Here is a 14137-nt window from a genome sequence, read left to right as displayed (position 1 = left end):
TAAAACATTCTGGAACAAATATTTATATACGTTATATATTTATATATGTTTTTATAATGAAAATCCTTTTTAGTGAGATCAATCAAACAATCTTAAATAATATAATCATAAATCAGTTTTTATCCATTCATTTTTCGAGATCCACAATAAAATCTGATATCCTCCCATCCCTACTTCTAAGCTTCAATGAGAATTACCCACATACACAAACTTGCGGTCATTATGTACTTGTAGGCTATACTTTATTAATAACATCAGTCTAAAGAGAGACAAGGACATGATGGAGACATCAGCCACTGTCTCCTCGTCCCTCCTGTGATTGCATAGGGAGAGTCAAGCTCACAGGACTGCATTTTGCTCCCTCGTGAGGACGATGTTCCACTCCCAAATACTCTTCTGTGCCGTACACAAGTTATGAGACTAAACACCATACAGGAGATCCACTTCCTGGTCTTTATCAGTCTTCTGCCTATTTTTCTCCTTCCAAAAACAAATAAAAAGTTTTAAAAACGAAGCATTTGAACACTGATTTGGATGCTGATTATTATGGCAACAGTAGACGCTTCAAAAGCTTTGTCGCATTAGGGTCAGTCCAAACTGATAATCACATCTAATTGTCACCTTCTATCAGCTGCCGTTGGCAACAGATGGGCGAGGACTTAACATCATATTTAGCTTGTGTTCCCTTGGCTGTTCACTCAATAAACCCTTTTCCCAGGAGATATTTTGACATGTCATGATGAAAAAAAAAAAAGACGTCACTGTTCCAGGGCGTTGGTACTGTACATGCTGGTGCACTGGTATAGATTACTGGGACAACTCGATGAATGAGAGCATCAATAATGTTATCAATTACATCTGCACTTTTCCTGTAATGAACAGTCGAAATATCAGAAAAAGGTCTGTTGCAGTCTGATTGCACTCATGATGAGTTCGGCTAAGCACGCCCTTTGTGGCATTTTGTCACATTACGTCTCACACACAGACTGGACTTGCAACAGGTGTAACTAGTAGGGATGCAAATTTTAAGCAGTTTTCTTAGTTGATGATCGGCTGCCTCAATCAATCAATTATCGGTTAATCATTAATGATATATGAATTATATTGGACATTTTTCCATTAGAAGACTGTTTGAACCACTGACATGGTCTATGTTTGGTGCAAAAACAGAGACACCAACATCAAGAGTTAAAAGAACAGATAAAGTAAACACCAAGTGACTTGAATGACAAACTACACAAAACTTGTGCAGACTAACTTTCTACACTGGTGGCACTAGTGCGGCTAACTTTGTAATTTAGGTGCACCAGCACATAATTTAGGTGCACCCAATAAGACATTCTAATTTTCCAAATTCCCATTTCTCAATACAAAGACATGTTTTTCTTCATTCAAATCACAGCACATGCAACAGGAAATGGTGATAACCTCAATTGTTCAAAAAGTACACTACTTAATTTCAGGCCCACAGGTGTGACCAATGAAAATGTTTTGTCGCACTTGACAGATTTTTGGGTGCATGTGCTATTTTCACCAGCTAGTAACTTATACCCGTCACACTGGCCAAAAAACCCACTTAAACCCACTAACATCAGGCTTCTGTTTGCAATGTGACTGTATATTATTGGGATTTCCTCTCGGGTCAATTAACCCTGCAGTAGTCAGGAGTATTCATCACCTCTGGCTCAGCTGTGATGTGAACACAACACCAGGATTAACACGCTAACTTTCTCTTGGCTTTTCAGGCTCGACGATGTGGCCAGAGTTAAAGTTAAGGCCATTGGCTTGTTAAGATCTTTCCATCCATTTCTGTCAAGCAGCACTCAAACATCATTCAATCGGTGCTGAGTTTGAAGAGAGACTCAAGATAAAGATTTAAAGAAAAGTAACCACTATTTGTGTCTTCTGTGTGGCCTGAGCCTAGTCAACTGATCTGATGTCTGCATCAGAGATCAGAAAAAAGCAAGATGTTTTACTCCTTGGCAACTTCTGTTATCAGCTCCGGAAAAAACTAATGTCTAATTCAGAATATTACTAGTTAAAAATATTGGCGTAAATATTCTACAGTGATCAAACACATACTACTACTTATGCCAACAGAACAGCCTCTATATGTTCATGAAAAATGAATAAAATTGTTGCATCGGGCAGGTGGCCATGTTTAATGAGGGCAACACATCTATAAGCACCTTGTCACATAATGAAATGCTGATTTTGCTATTATTCTGCATTGTGGCGTTTCTTCATTACTATGCGACCACAAGAGGGAAAAAAAAATCATTCAAAGACAGCGTGGCAGTCACACCGCTATGAGAAAAAAATCAATATCCTCATCCACAGTGGGAAACAAAGTGCCCCAAACAGTCCATATTAATGCATGCTGCGGTACAATCTAACCATAACAAGAGCATGGGAAGTTAAAAAATCTGGTTCTGTGATGATTTTTATGTTAGCTTGATGGTCAGAAAAAAAATTAGGGCTGCAACTAATGCTTATTTTAATTGTAGATGAATCTGTTGTTATTTTATCAATAATTGATTTGTTTGGTCTGAAAAATGCTATCATAGAGGAGTTAAGAAAAGGTAAAACATTCACATTTAAGACACTGAACGGAGAAATTTGACTCTTCCCCCCTTTTTTTGGTCTCAAAACAGTTGGAGATTAATTCAAAAGTTGTCAACTAATTTATTAACTGATTGTTACAAAAAAACAAACATTTTTTGTTTAGTTCACCATTTACAAACATTGAAATGACATACTGCTGTTGTTTATATCTCAGCATAGAAGGTAAATACCAGAGAGAGAAGAATGCTCTGGAAACTAACAGACTGACTGACTGAGTGAAAGACAACTGACCTACAAAAACTACAGTCTACACCTCTATCTGGGGTTACAGCTTCCCAGTCCTCCACATCTCACACTCAGACGCTCATTAGTCTAACAATACTTGACAAACATAACCGATTATATAACTATAAAGTGATGAATATTGTGTTGGAAGTGATGAAAGTACAGTGAACTTTTGCAACCTCTATACACCAGGTGAATATTTAGTGTTTTCCGAGACCTGTTCCCTGCAGTCCCCTTTTAGTTTTCTCTACATCATCAGATTCAGGACACCGCATAAATATGTCTGTGGTCAGCAACTTTCTTTTCCCACCGGGTTTCAGACTTTAAGAGCCCTAATTAATAACATATAATGAAACAATAACATTGGACTCATTTACTCAATGATGTATGAGGTGATTTGACAAAAGCGACCTCCTGTCAAATCAAAATTCACAAACAAAAGCTCTGACAACGCATGCAATCCTGTGCAGCCACAAATAAACTGAAAACATAGCCTTGGGCCAACAACTCTGGTAAGGCCGCTATTAAGTGCTCAACTTTGGGCTTAGAAATCTGAGTGAAAAAGGATTTACCGGTTACGGAAACATGTTGGCAGTGAAGTCAGTGTCACCACAAACATGCTAAGCCTCGCCTTAACAGGAGCTACTGGGGTACGGTTCCCAAACTACAAGAGTTGAATTGTCCCCTCATTGAACTTTCTGTATCGGAGAGACTGCTGACAGAGGGTTGCTCTAAGCTCCTCTGTCCCATCAGTCATTGGTCGATTACCACAATGGCAATTACACAACATCTGCACTCAGTTTCCAGTTTATTAGGTACAGCAAGCCTGAACTGATTAGAGTATAATGCAACTGCCATTTGATAAATCCCACCCACATGTAGGCTGTAATGGTCAGACTTTGGGGAAGTTTTTGAGAGGCATTGATTACATTTTTGTAGTCATTCAGGAGGCTGTAGTTTGAGGTGCAGTTGAATTGCATTGGATCACACTGAGAGGTGACTCTATAATCTAGTCTTAGCTCATTTAATAAATAAAAAAGGGTAATAAGGCACAGCTTTCTTAAAAAAAAAAAAAACGGATGGCGACTGTGTGTAACTAAAAAAACACCAAAACATTTGCCAGAAACTTGTTATTAACTTCTTACATTTTAAACTATATTATAAAGGAATCAATACTGTGTCGGAGAGCAAACCATTTTGGCAGAAACACCTAAGAGAAGGTCACTCACTGAATACTAAATACATTACTGCATTTATGCTACCTTGCTCAATGGCAAAGGTCAAAAATGATTGACAGAGAAAGATACCAAATTTGTTATCCATTTGTTGAGAGGCACAAGCCTCCTAACCCTTATCCGAAAACACCAAACTGAACTCCCATTTGCAAATCCATTGTTTTATAATTGTACAGTCACCAATAAAAGCAGTAATGACAGATTTCTTGCATTAATATTTACCATGATTGCCAGTACCATGCAGTACAGATCGTCGGTCTATTAAACCATGTTGCTAACCATGAAACTCATTATGGCTTTCATAGTTAGCATTAATTATCATGGCAATATGTATGCTGGCCAGTGAGGGTCGACGATAAACTGACAGTTTTATAATGAAGTTTGGTGTTACATTTATTCATGCTAAAAGAGCGGCATAATTATTTTCTTACATTTTAATGTATATAATAGGGAATCAATACTGTTAAATAGAGCAAACCATTATAGCAGCAATACCTATGATCTTCTCGATAGCGAGCAGGTCACTTTGAATACCAAATATATTTAAATACATTCATGCCACCTTGCTCAATAACAAAAGTAAAACCTGACTGACAGAGCAAGATACCAAACTTGTTACCCATTTGTTGAGAGGCACACACCCCCAACCCTTATCCGAGAACAGAACTCCCATTTGCAAATTCTTAGTTTTGCAATTGGACAGTCAGTGGACTGCAACTTTGTGCATTAATATCTACCATGATGGCCATTACTTCACAGAAATGATCAGTCTATTAAAGCATGTTGACCTTACCAGAAGCTCATCATGGCTTCATAATCAGCATTTATTATCATGCCAGTATGTATGCCTGCCAGTGAGGGTCAACAATAAATTGACAGATTTTTGGATGAAGTTTGGTCTGGCATTTATTAACGCTAAAAAACAAAATGAATGCTACCTTGCTCAATGGCAAAGGTAAAACATGACTGACAGAGAAAGATACCAAACTCATTACCCATTTGTTGAGAGGCACAAGCCCCAACCCTTATCCGAAAACAGCACACAGAACTCCCATGTGCAAATTCTTAGTTTTGCAGTTAGATGGTCAGTAGTAAATGCAGCAATACATTTTTTGTGAAGTAAAGTCTACCATGATAGCCAATACACTCGTCAAGAAACAATCGTCGGTGTGATAAAGCATGTTGACCTTACCAGAAGCTCATTATGGCTTTCATAATTGTCACAAATTATCATGCCAGCATGAAAGCCTACATATGAGGGTCGACAATAAATTGACAGATTTTTGAATGAAGTTTGGTCTGACGTTTATAAACGCTAAAAGAGAAAATCCATGCTACCTTGTTCAATGGCAAAGGTAAAACATGACAGAACAAATGCCAAACTTGTAACCCATTTGCTTAGAGGCACAAGCCCCTAATCCTTATCCGAAAACAGCATACAGAACTCCATTTGCAAATTCTTAGTTTTTCTAAATTGGACAGTCCGTATGAAAGGCAGTAATAGCAGGTTTCGTACATAACATCTACCATGCTAGCAAGTACATCACAGAAATGATCGTCGGTGTATTATAACATGTTGACCTTACCATAAGCTCATTATACGGCTTCACAATCATGCCAGAATGTATGTCTGCCCGTGAGGGTCGACATTAAATTGCCAGTTTTCTGAATGAAGTTCGGCGTGACATTTTACTCGTGCTAAAAGAGCGGCACGCAATCGGGGTTGTGGGTTTGACCATGAAAACAGGGGGGTGGGGGGTCAAATTGTAAAAAAAAAAAAAAACCTGATAAATGAAAAAATGCATTTAGCAGTCAAACATTTTTATGCTAGCCCTAGCAGTCATATATAGACTGATTACATCACGGCAAAGCAGCGGCAACTACACCGGCTCGGTTGACGTGTGCCCCAATCGAGATCAAAGCAAAACAGACTCACGACTTGCAGAGACTACGGAGACCGACTCAACTGCCTTTAAGTCTCTGTACAAAACTGCCAGCCTTTCACACTCGCGCCAGTTAGAAAATCCGCATCTGAGCCACAATGGGATCAAAGGAAGTCTGCTGTATGAAAGATGTACAGGAGAAAAGACACAAGGGGCCATATGTCTCATCTGGCCAATTAGCTAGCCTGCTAGCCAGCATCGGTCACAACAAAATGCATTTGCACTCCACTACACAGGCAGACCAACGTTAGCTTCAGCAGCTACTCACCCCATCAGAAGAGTCCGGGATGTCCTAAAAGCTGCGCCGCAGCCGCCGGCCACGTTTGTCAAACCGTCAAAATGTCGTTGTGTTGAATTTGAACGACTACAGTCTCCGGACAAGCCTGCGGTGCTGCTGCGTTTTTACTTCGCACCGCTCACAGCACCATTAAAAGCTGCATTGTTGGAGCGACGGCTGGACAAACAGCACCGACAGTACGCCGCGAGGCATTATGGGAAACGGTGTTGATTAAATGTGCTATTCAAGCGCTGGAAGTATTCTTGGGGAAACGCTCCACCTAGTGGTCGGTGTGGGTACTGTTTAGTGTTGCATTGATTTTAATTATATTTATTTCATTATTATGTGTATGTTAACTTTGTGTTTGACATAACTTTGGATATCTTAACAATATTTAGGTGGAGGATTAGGTGTCTCTTTCTGTATTGTATATTATTTGTTATTGTTATTTATGTTTTTTTTAAATCTTTAATATAAAACATGTAATATATATTTTATAAAATGTTTGATGGACTTGATTAAATGTTGAACTTTTAATTAGGAACTCCAGACTTCAACATCTTTGTCAATTTGTCAAGAGAATTGTCAATTTTATATTTGTTCGTCCGTCGATTTTCTTTAATCAAATTTTTGTTATGCGTGAAATACAATAAGACTAATACAACTGCAGGCCCACTCCAACTCTCATCTCTTTTAAATCAAGGCTGTGAGCTTTTTGTTTGCCACAACATTTTAAAGCTTTGATCAGTAACTTGAACTGCACTGTAATTTGTATAGTATTGTCCCTTGTGCCTTGTGTCTGAATTGTGCTATACAAATAAACTTGTCTTGCCTTGCCTATTAAAGATCACACAGGCCTCCGCACCTCTTAAAGATATTTTTGGATGTTTATTTGTTTCATTTTTGCTTGCTTTTGTAATGTACAGTACCTCATTACAAAACATGTATTTTCCATTAAAAAAAGTTCACAAAAATGAAAAAAAAAAATGCAGCAATAACCATAAACAATGATGTTGTAAATGGGAAATGTACCAACATGGACATGCAGTAATTATTTTGATAAAGATAGATATTTTGTTGAAAAACATTACACAAAACTATTTTTTCTATTCTGAGGATGTGGGAAATAGCATCAGAAGAGTTTGCTTGAGCACACAACAGCCTATGAAATTAAAACGGCAGCCATGTTTGTATTTCAGACTAAGAATATAAATCCAAAAATTAAGTGAGCAGATGAAATACGCAATTTAATAACAATTGTTCATGGTCAAATTTAAAAGAGTACAGAAAACAATAAGAAAACGTGTCTGATTATTGATATTAAATAAACATCCTAGAGCTATGTATGTATATAGTTATGTATGTTAGAGTTATGTCTGTTAATGTGAACTGAAATGTGTTTTTATTTATTTTCAATCTACAACTACAAACCCACATTTACGATTAAGGGAACATATTCAACTACATCTGCTCAAGAATTGTTTTCTTTACTTGTTTGCTTTGTGTTCGCGTGTATTTGCTGAACTATTTCTATGAATTCAATAGAAATATTTAAAATGTGTTCAGAAGGTCCTCTCAGCAGTCCTTACTTTGCTGTAACTTGCAGTACATGTCTATGGGGGGCAGCAGTGAGTCCGTTAGAGAGCGAATTCACACAAATACCCCTAGAAGAAGAGGCTCTGGGAGTCGCGGGGTGATGACGTACAGCTTGGAAAATGGAGAGAAAACACATGTCAGCTTTTGCTCTGTATCAAACGATTTCAACAGACCAGCCTCCTCCTGCTAAGAAGGCTTCTCTGCAGGTAGATTTTTATTACATTAATATATAATTTGTGCTTTAATGCCTGTGTGTGTGTAGACGTGTCTGCCACAGCTGCAGGAGGAACTGAGCTTAAAATAGCACACTCCCCCTGTAGCAATTTATCACACCATGTTATCTTCATGTCAGTTATTTACATTTCTCCAGACCAACTGTGTAGCCTGACGGTAGCCTTATGTTGATTTATGTGATGTTGCAGGTGGCAGAAAAAAAGAAAAAGAAAAAGGAGAATGGGACCAGTAAGGTCAACACAGTGAAAGCTCAATTAAAGCCTGAAAGGAAGAAAATACGAAAGAAGCCCCTGAAGTCTGCACAGAGAGAGGAGAACCTGAAGGAAATCACAGAGGTAATGTGTTTCTGCTGCAAATACACAAATATAGATGCTATTATTTCATTAATTTGACCCTACGGTGTTTATAATGTACACTTATGGTTAATGGAGTCCTTGTGCTTCAGAATCAGGAGGAGGAGGAGTGTGTCAGTGGAGACGGTGAGGACCTAGAGGCTTTTCTAGCTGACCTGGCAAAAGTCAACAGCAGCAGGGAGAGGGCGAGCAAGCTGTTCCAGTGGCTCATCAACCCCATTCCTGCCAAGTCCTTCTTCAGGTACAGACGTTGGCAGTGTGTCTGTCTGGATGTAAAGACTCAGACTCAGAGCTGCATATCAATCCCAAATAAATAAAAGGCATTCAAAAGAAAGCAAACACCGGTCGATGAAAAAATGCACCAAGTTTTCACTGGCTAATATTTTTCCTCTTTCTGAAGGGAAACATGGGAAAAGAAGCCAATTCTTGTTCAGCGTAAGAATCCAGATTACTACAAGGGACTTTTCTCCACAGCAGAGTTTGATCGCATTTTAAGACAGGTAAGGAGCCGAAACATGAGCCAGACGCTCATCCATCAATTTATCTGTAATCTCCTGCCTGTGTTGTAATTCAAGACGGATACATAATTGTCCATAATAGTCCTGCACTGTGTACATAATGTATGTATAGAAGCTTATAATGATTATAATCCATCCCCCTCTTGTACACATTTTCATCCAATATTTATTCTTAATGGCCTTGCACTACCTCTGTTTCTCTGTCTTTACAGCATATGGTCACTGTTGTTTTCTAATAGACTGCACATACACCTACTTTTTAGCACATGCTCCTGTACAGTTCTGTCTTCTACTATTCACCATCCTTTAGCCTTTAACTTAAACGTATTTGCTCAGTTTTAGTTGTCCGTGTTACCGTGTGTCTATTCATGTGTAGTACACTGAGAGCAATGTAAACCGAAGTCAGATTCCTTGTATGTGTACACAAACTTGGCCACTAAAACCAATTCTGATTCTGAGATCTTTCAGATTAAGACATTACAGAATAATAGAAAGCGGGGCAGGAAATGTGCTTCTTCTAATGTGGGAATGTTTCCTCTTTGGACACAAATAATCTCAAGTATTTGAGAATTACATCGCCACAGTCGTAGTGTTTCCATAATAACTGAAGTTCTAACTTTTATACCTCCAAAATGTTTGGCGCTATTTTTGATGCCACAGGGGAAAAATGGACACGACATGAAATTTCAGATTTTTGGTTTGCCACTGCAGATGTGACTTCCTTTTTATTAACCTTTTTATAAACAAAGTGCTTTGACTGACAAGCAAAAGCAGGAAACTCAGGAAGACAATATTATAGAATAAACGCCTAGTCTAAGGTGAAGTTAAAAAAAGAAGGCAAAACACAAAATGTTTCTTGGTTAGTAGCAGAAAATATCACTTCCCCCCCCCCCGAAACATGTCGGGAAGAAGAGAGAGCGAAAGCGAAGCTGGAACTGATGCATCAATAGAGCAGAAAATGAATATAGTAAACCATTTCAAATATTAAGATTCATTATGAGACGGCCACTGGGTAACTCTAAACATTTGAATTTGAGTTTTCGTTCTTTTCTGTCACTTTAAGGATTGTTCGCATCGCTGGAAGAGTCTGACAAAACCTGATTTTGCTGAATGGTTCACATTAATTTCAGACGTTGGTTCTAGAAAGTTCTATAAAGTTTGGTCTCATTTTTCACTCATTTTATAAAGAAAGGAAGACGACTGACAGTAAATACTGCCGTTCATCATGTGAGGATGAGCCACCTAATTGTTAGGCTGCTGCTGACTGTGTGCACAGATTTGTTCTGTTTGATTGAATGTAAGATTTTATCTTGTGTTGCATTTTCTTCTTCAAGTTATATAGAGAAACTGTATATAGTCACACTGAACTGCATGTCTGTGTTGTTGAATTTCAGGAGGATGTTCAGTACGGAGTTAACCTGGATGTCACGAGCTACACTAATGGCCAGAGGGAGACGCACAATCCTCCAGGGAGGGCTCTGCCGTTCACTGTGTGGGACTTCTATGAGGTACGGCCGGCCTGATGACACCAGCAGACGTGATTATTTCCAATGCAACATCCCTGTGATGCTGCATCTTAATGCTCCTGATTAAATACCTTTTTAATTGGGCCCTTTGCAGCGAGTTAGCTGCACCCGCTCCCTCTGCGGGGGTCATTAAAGTTTCCTCTCACTTTCGGATTTTCCAGGACCTCCTTCATTAAAAAGCAGTTAGATGTATGGTTATGCATTAGGCAATAAATTAGTTTTAATATTTTCTGTGCCGCACGCTAGAAGTCATTTTGTGTCAAGCGCATTAACCGTATCAGTGCACCATCTGCACCACTCGCAGATTAGTAATCATCATCATGTCTCTATTTTCCAGGCTGGCTGCTCCCTCCGCATGCTCAATCCCCAGGCTTTCTCTTCCACAGTGTGGAACGTGCTGTCCATCCTTCAGGAGCAGTTTGGCAGCATGGCAGGAGCCAATGTGTGAGTATTCAGGTCAGTGATTGTACTGGAAACCTTTTGTGAGATAAAAATCAGATCTGTTAAATGTGTGTTTTCCCTTGAACCAGATACCTGACACCACCTGGAACACAAGGCTTTGCTCCACATTATGACGACATCGAGGCGTTTGTGGTTCAGCTGGAGGGGAAGAAACACTGGAGAGTGTACAACCCAAGGTGAGATGAAGGGAGGAACCGTAAAAAGAGCAGTTAAATTCACACTTGTGACAACTTGTTTCTGCTTGTTTGATTGATTAAAAAATGTTTTACCAAGAAACACTGAAGCTGTTTTTCTGGCCTTTTCACAGGACAGAAGATGAAGTCTTGCCTGTGCTTTCGAGTCGTGAGTGAAAAGATGTTTATTCCATTTATAGTTTTTTTTTCCCCGTGAAAAAAAGGCCAAATTTGTCTCTATTTGGTTGGAAGCAAGATCGATAACTATTTACTGCACGTCATTGGCACAGAAAGATGCATCTCGTCTCTTCTGAGCTGAGCTGAACTGAACTGTGTAGCAGACAGCTGTCGTTTCTTATGTGACCGCGTTGCGTTTCCTCTCCAGCAAACTTCAATCAGGCTGAAATCGGAAAGCCGATCCTGGAGGTGGTGCTAGAAGCCGGGGATCTCCTCTACTTCCCGCGAGGATTCATCCACCAGGGCGACTGCCTCCCGGATGCTCACTCCCTCCACATCACCATCTCCTCTTTCCAGAAGAACAGCTGGGGGGATCTGATGCAGAAGGTAAGGAACTCTGATCGAGGCTCTGATCAGGAACACACTTGATTAAGCCTTATGATACCTGTGTGATTTAACCTACAGCCACTTTATGAAAGCTTTTACATTTGCTGACGTAAACACATTCAGTTCTTCCTGGAAAAAGTGCTTGAGCACACAGAAAACTATGCAGTTTTTTTTGCACCTGCAGCAACAGCAATTTTAATTATGAAACATGCAACCAATTTAAAAAAAAACAAAAAACTAAACTTGCAATCAGAAGAATATTAATCGATATTAATTAATTTGATAATTCATTAATCATTTTAGTCATTTCTCAAGCAAAAACGTCAAACCTGTCCTACTTCCAGCTTCTTAAATGTGTCTTTGGGTTTTGAGCCGACAAAAGAAGCAATCCGAAGATGTTACTTTGGGATCTGGGAAAATGTGATGAGCATTTTTCACAATTTGCCTTTAATCAGTTAATTGTGAAAATAATCAGCAGATCCGTCGATTTATATTTATATTTATATATAACCATTACTTTCAGCCCAAAACTGAGTTGAATCAGCCTGAATCTTCAGATTTTGCAATGCAAAAACACCACAGCAGTGATTGCACTCCTGCAAAGACAAAAGTTCAGTTTAAAAATAGCAAGAAAAACTTGTTTTAACCAAAGACGAAAGCAAAGGCTCCTTTTTAGCCTGCTGCTTGAGATCCTCTGGCAGGAGGAACCACTAATGGTTCCAAACTCTCGACTTCACCAGAGGTGACCAGGCGTTCACTGTCTGGGCGACCCAGCTGTGAAAGTTAAGTATCTCAAGTTCTGGGTTTTATTGCATTTACTATGTTTTTATTGTAAAGCACTTTGTAACTTTGGTGCTATATAAATAGAGTGTATTATTATCTGATTAGAAAGAAGCCACTTCTGTCTCAGCCTCATAACCTGCTTGAAGAAAGTTTAAACAGCCGCTCTTCAAACAGCTACCTGGGTTCCTATTTTTACCAAAGGTCTCTCCACTTCTTATCTGCTCCTCCTCCAGGTGGTCCCAGCAGCATTGGAAATAGCAATGGAGGAGGACGTGGAGTTCAGGCAGGGCTTACCTCTCGACTACCTGACGTACATGGGAGTGCAGAACTCTGACAAGGTAATTAATCACTTACTTTGTGTTTACTATCGCCAGCCTCAGCTGTTCACAAATTACCCACAAACTGTTAACCTTGTGTGTTTAGGATGACCCACGCAGGACAAAATTCTTCTCTCGCGTTGAGAGTCTGATGAAGAAGCTAACAAATTACGCCCCGGTCGACGCTGCTGTGGATCAGAAGTCCAGAGGCTTCCTCCATGACTGCCTTCCTCCTCTGCTCTCTCCAGGTACGTGATGGATACATCAGTTTGGGGGGAATTAATCAACTTTTAATGCAGAAGGAAGACGAGGTATACTGATTCTGAACTACTTCATGTCATCGCTCGCAGAGGAACTGGCCAGCAGTGTTAAAGGAGCACCTACGAGATGGGAGCGTGGACAAGCTATGGATGTAGGCACACACATCACTACCCAGACCCGAGTCAGAGTTCTGCGTGCTGGATGTGCCAGGTAATACAGCTTTATATTGCTTTTCACAGTAAGTTATAATATAGCATCTTTTGTGAAGAACACCTGCTTCAATGATCCATGAAATGTAAAAAAAAATATGCAACTTTATCACGTGTATTTGCTCACAAGCTTTGTGTCTTACCAGGTTATGCAGCGATGGAGAAGCTGTACATCTTTACCACACAATAGACAACTCCAGAACCTACCACAAAGAGGAGCCCAAGAGTTTTGAAATAAAAGCAGAGGTAGACTGGAAGATCAGTGAGAAACAAATGTCTTGTACACGGTGTCCGAGCGATGTTTTCACTGTAAAATGATCGTTTTTCTTTCAGCACACAGATGCCGTCGAATTTCTGATCCATTCGTATCCCAAATTTGTGACCGTTGGAAGTTTGCCGTGTGATTCTGCAGAGGACAGGGTGCGTTGTTTACACCTCTTTCTCTAATGTCCATGGACTTATTAAAACACATCCCATTTTGCATATTTCTTTTATTCGAAATGAGAAATGTTTCAGCCTGTGTTTTTGTGAAATTAGTGTTTTAAGCTGTTCCTCATGTGGGTTTCTTTTCCCTCCAGATCACTTTGGCTGAGCTGCTTTTTGAGAGAGGGATTATCCACACTGCAGAACCTCTTTAGTGGCCACAGACTCTTCAGTCATGCTGACTGCATGAATAGATTCAAATTACCTTTGTACAAAACAAGATCTTCATGCAAAACACTCGTCCCAAGTTGTCTTCATTAACTTTACTGGAATAGTCCCACTGAACGACCCATTTATGAATTTGCTCTGTTCAGCATCAAATAAAGCAGTTTTTTTTTAATAATGAAATGTGT

General features: G+C 39.5%; 2 protein-coding genes across 2 annotated transcripts in view; one reads left to right on the top strand and one right to left on the bottom strand.

Moving 5' to 3' along the window:
- The window catches only part of extl3 (exostosin-like glycosyltransferase 3), a 36208-nt gene extending 29722 nt beyond the window's left edge, over window positions 1-6486 (bottom strand). The window contains exon 1 of the mRNA XM_084378473.1: window positions 6297-6486. The gene's annotated coding sequence lies outside the window, so the exon portion shown is untranslated. The remainder of the gene's footprint in view (window positions 1-6296) is intronic.
- Window positions 6487-7977: 1491 nt separating this feature from the next.
- Window positions 7978-14123, top strand: riox1 (ribosomal oxygenase 1). Its single transcript, XM_084378285.1, has 15 exons — window positions 7978-8107; window positions 8324-8470; window positions 8581-8729; window positions 8889-8988; window positions 10401-10514; window positions 10870-10976; window positions 11063-11170; window positions 11302-11336; window positions 11553-11731; window positions 12748-12852; window positions 12938-13079; window positions 13182-13302; window positions 13448-13547; window positions 13635-13721; window positions 13880-14123. Exons 1-15 carry the CDS (start codon window positions 8021-8023, stop codon window positions 13937-13939), a joined length of 1641 nt encoding a protein of 546 aa, XP_084234411.1. The 5' UTR covers window positions 7978-8020; the 3' UTR covers window positions 13940-14123.
- Window positions 14124-14137: the final 14 nt, after the last annotated feature.

The sequence above is a fragment of the Pagrus pagrus genome, assembly GCF_965226575.1.
Source record: "Pagrus pagrus genome assembly, chromosome: 16".
NCBI lineage: Eukaryota > Metazoa > Chordata > Actinopteri > Spariformes > Sparidae > Pagrus > Pagrus pagrus.
The sequence above is the reverse complement of the archived record's forward strand: the minus strand, read 5'-3'. Positions and strand labels throughout refer to the sequence as shown.

Bases quoted from the DNA above. Each gene is read 5' to 3' on its own strand.
- riox1 (XM_084378285.1), top strand. From the start codon at position 8,021: ATGGAGAGAAAACACATGTCAGCTTTTGCTCTGTATCAAACGATTTCA. The intron at 8,471-8,580 runs GTAATGTGTTTC...CTTGTGCTTCAG, and splicing joins ACCTGAAGGAAATCACAGAG to AATCAGGAGGAGGAGGAGTG. The intron at 13,080-13,181 runs GTACGTGATGGA...CATCGCTCGCAG, and splicing joins TCCTCCTCTGCTCTCTCCAG to AGGAACTGGCCAGCAGTGTT.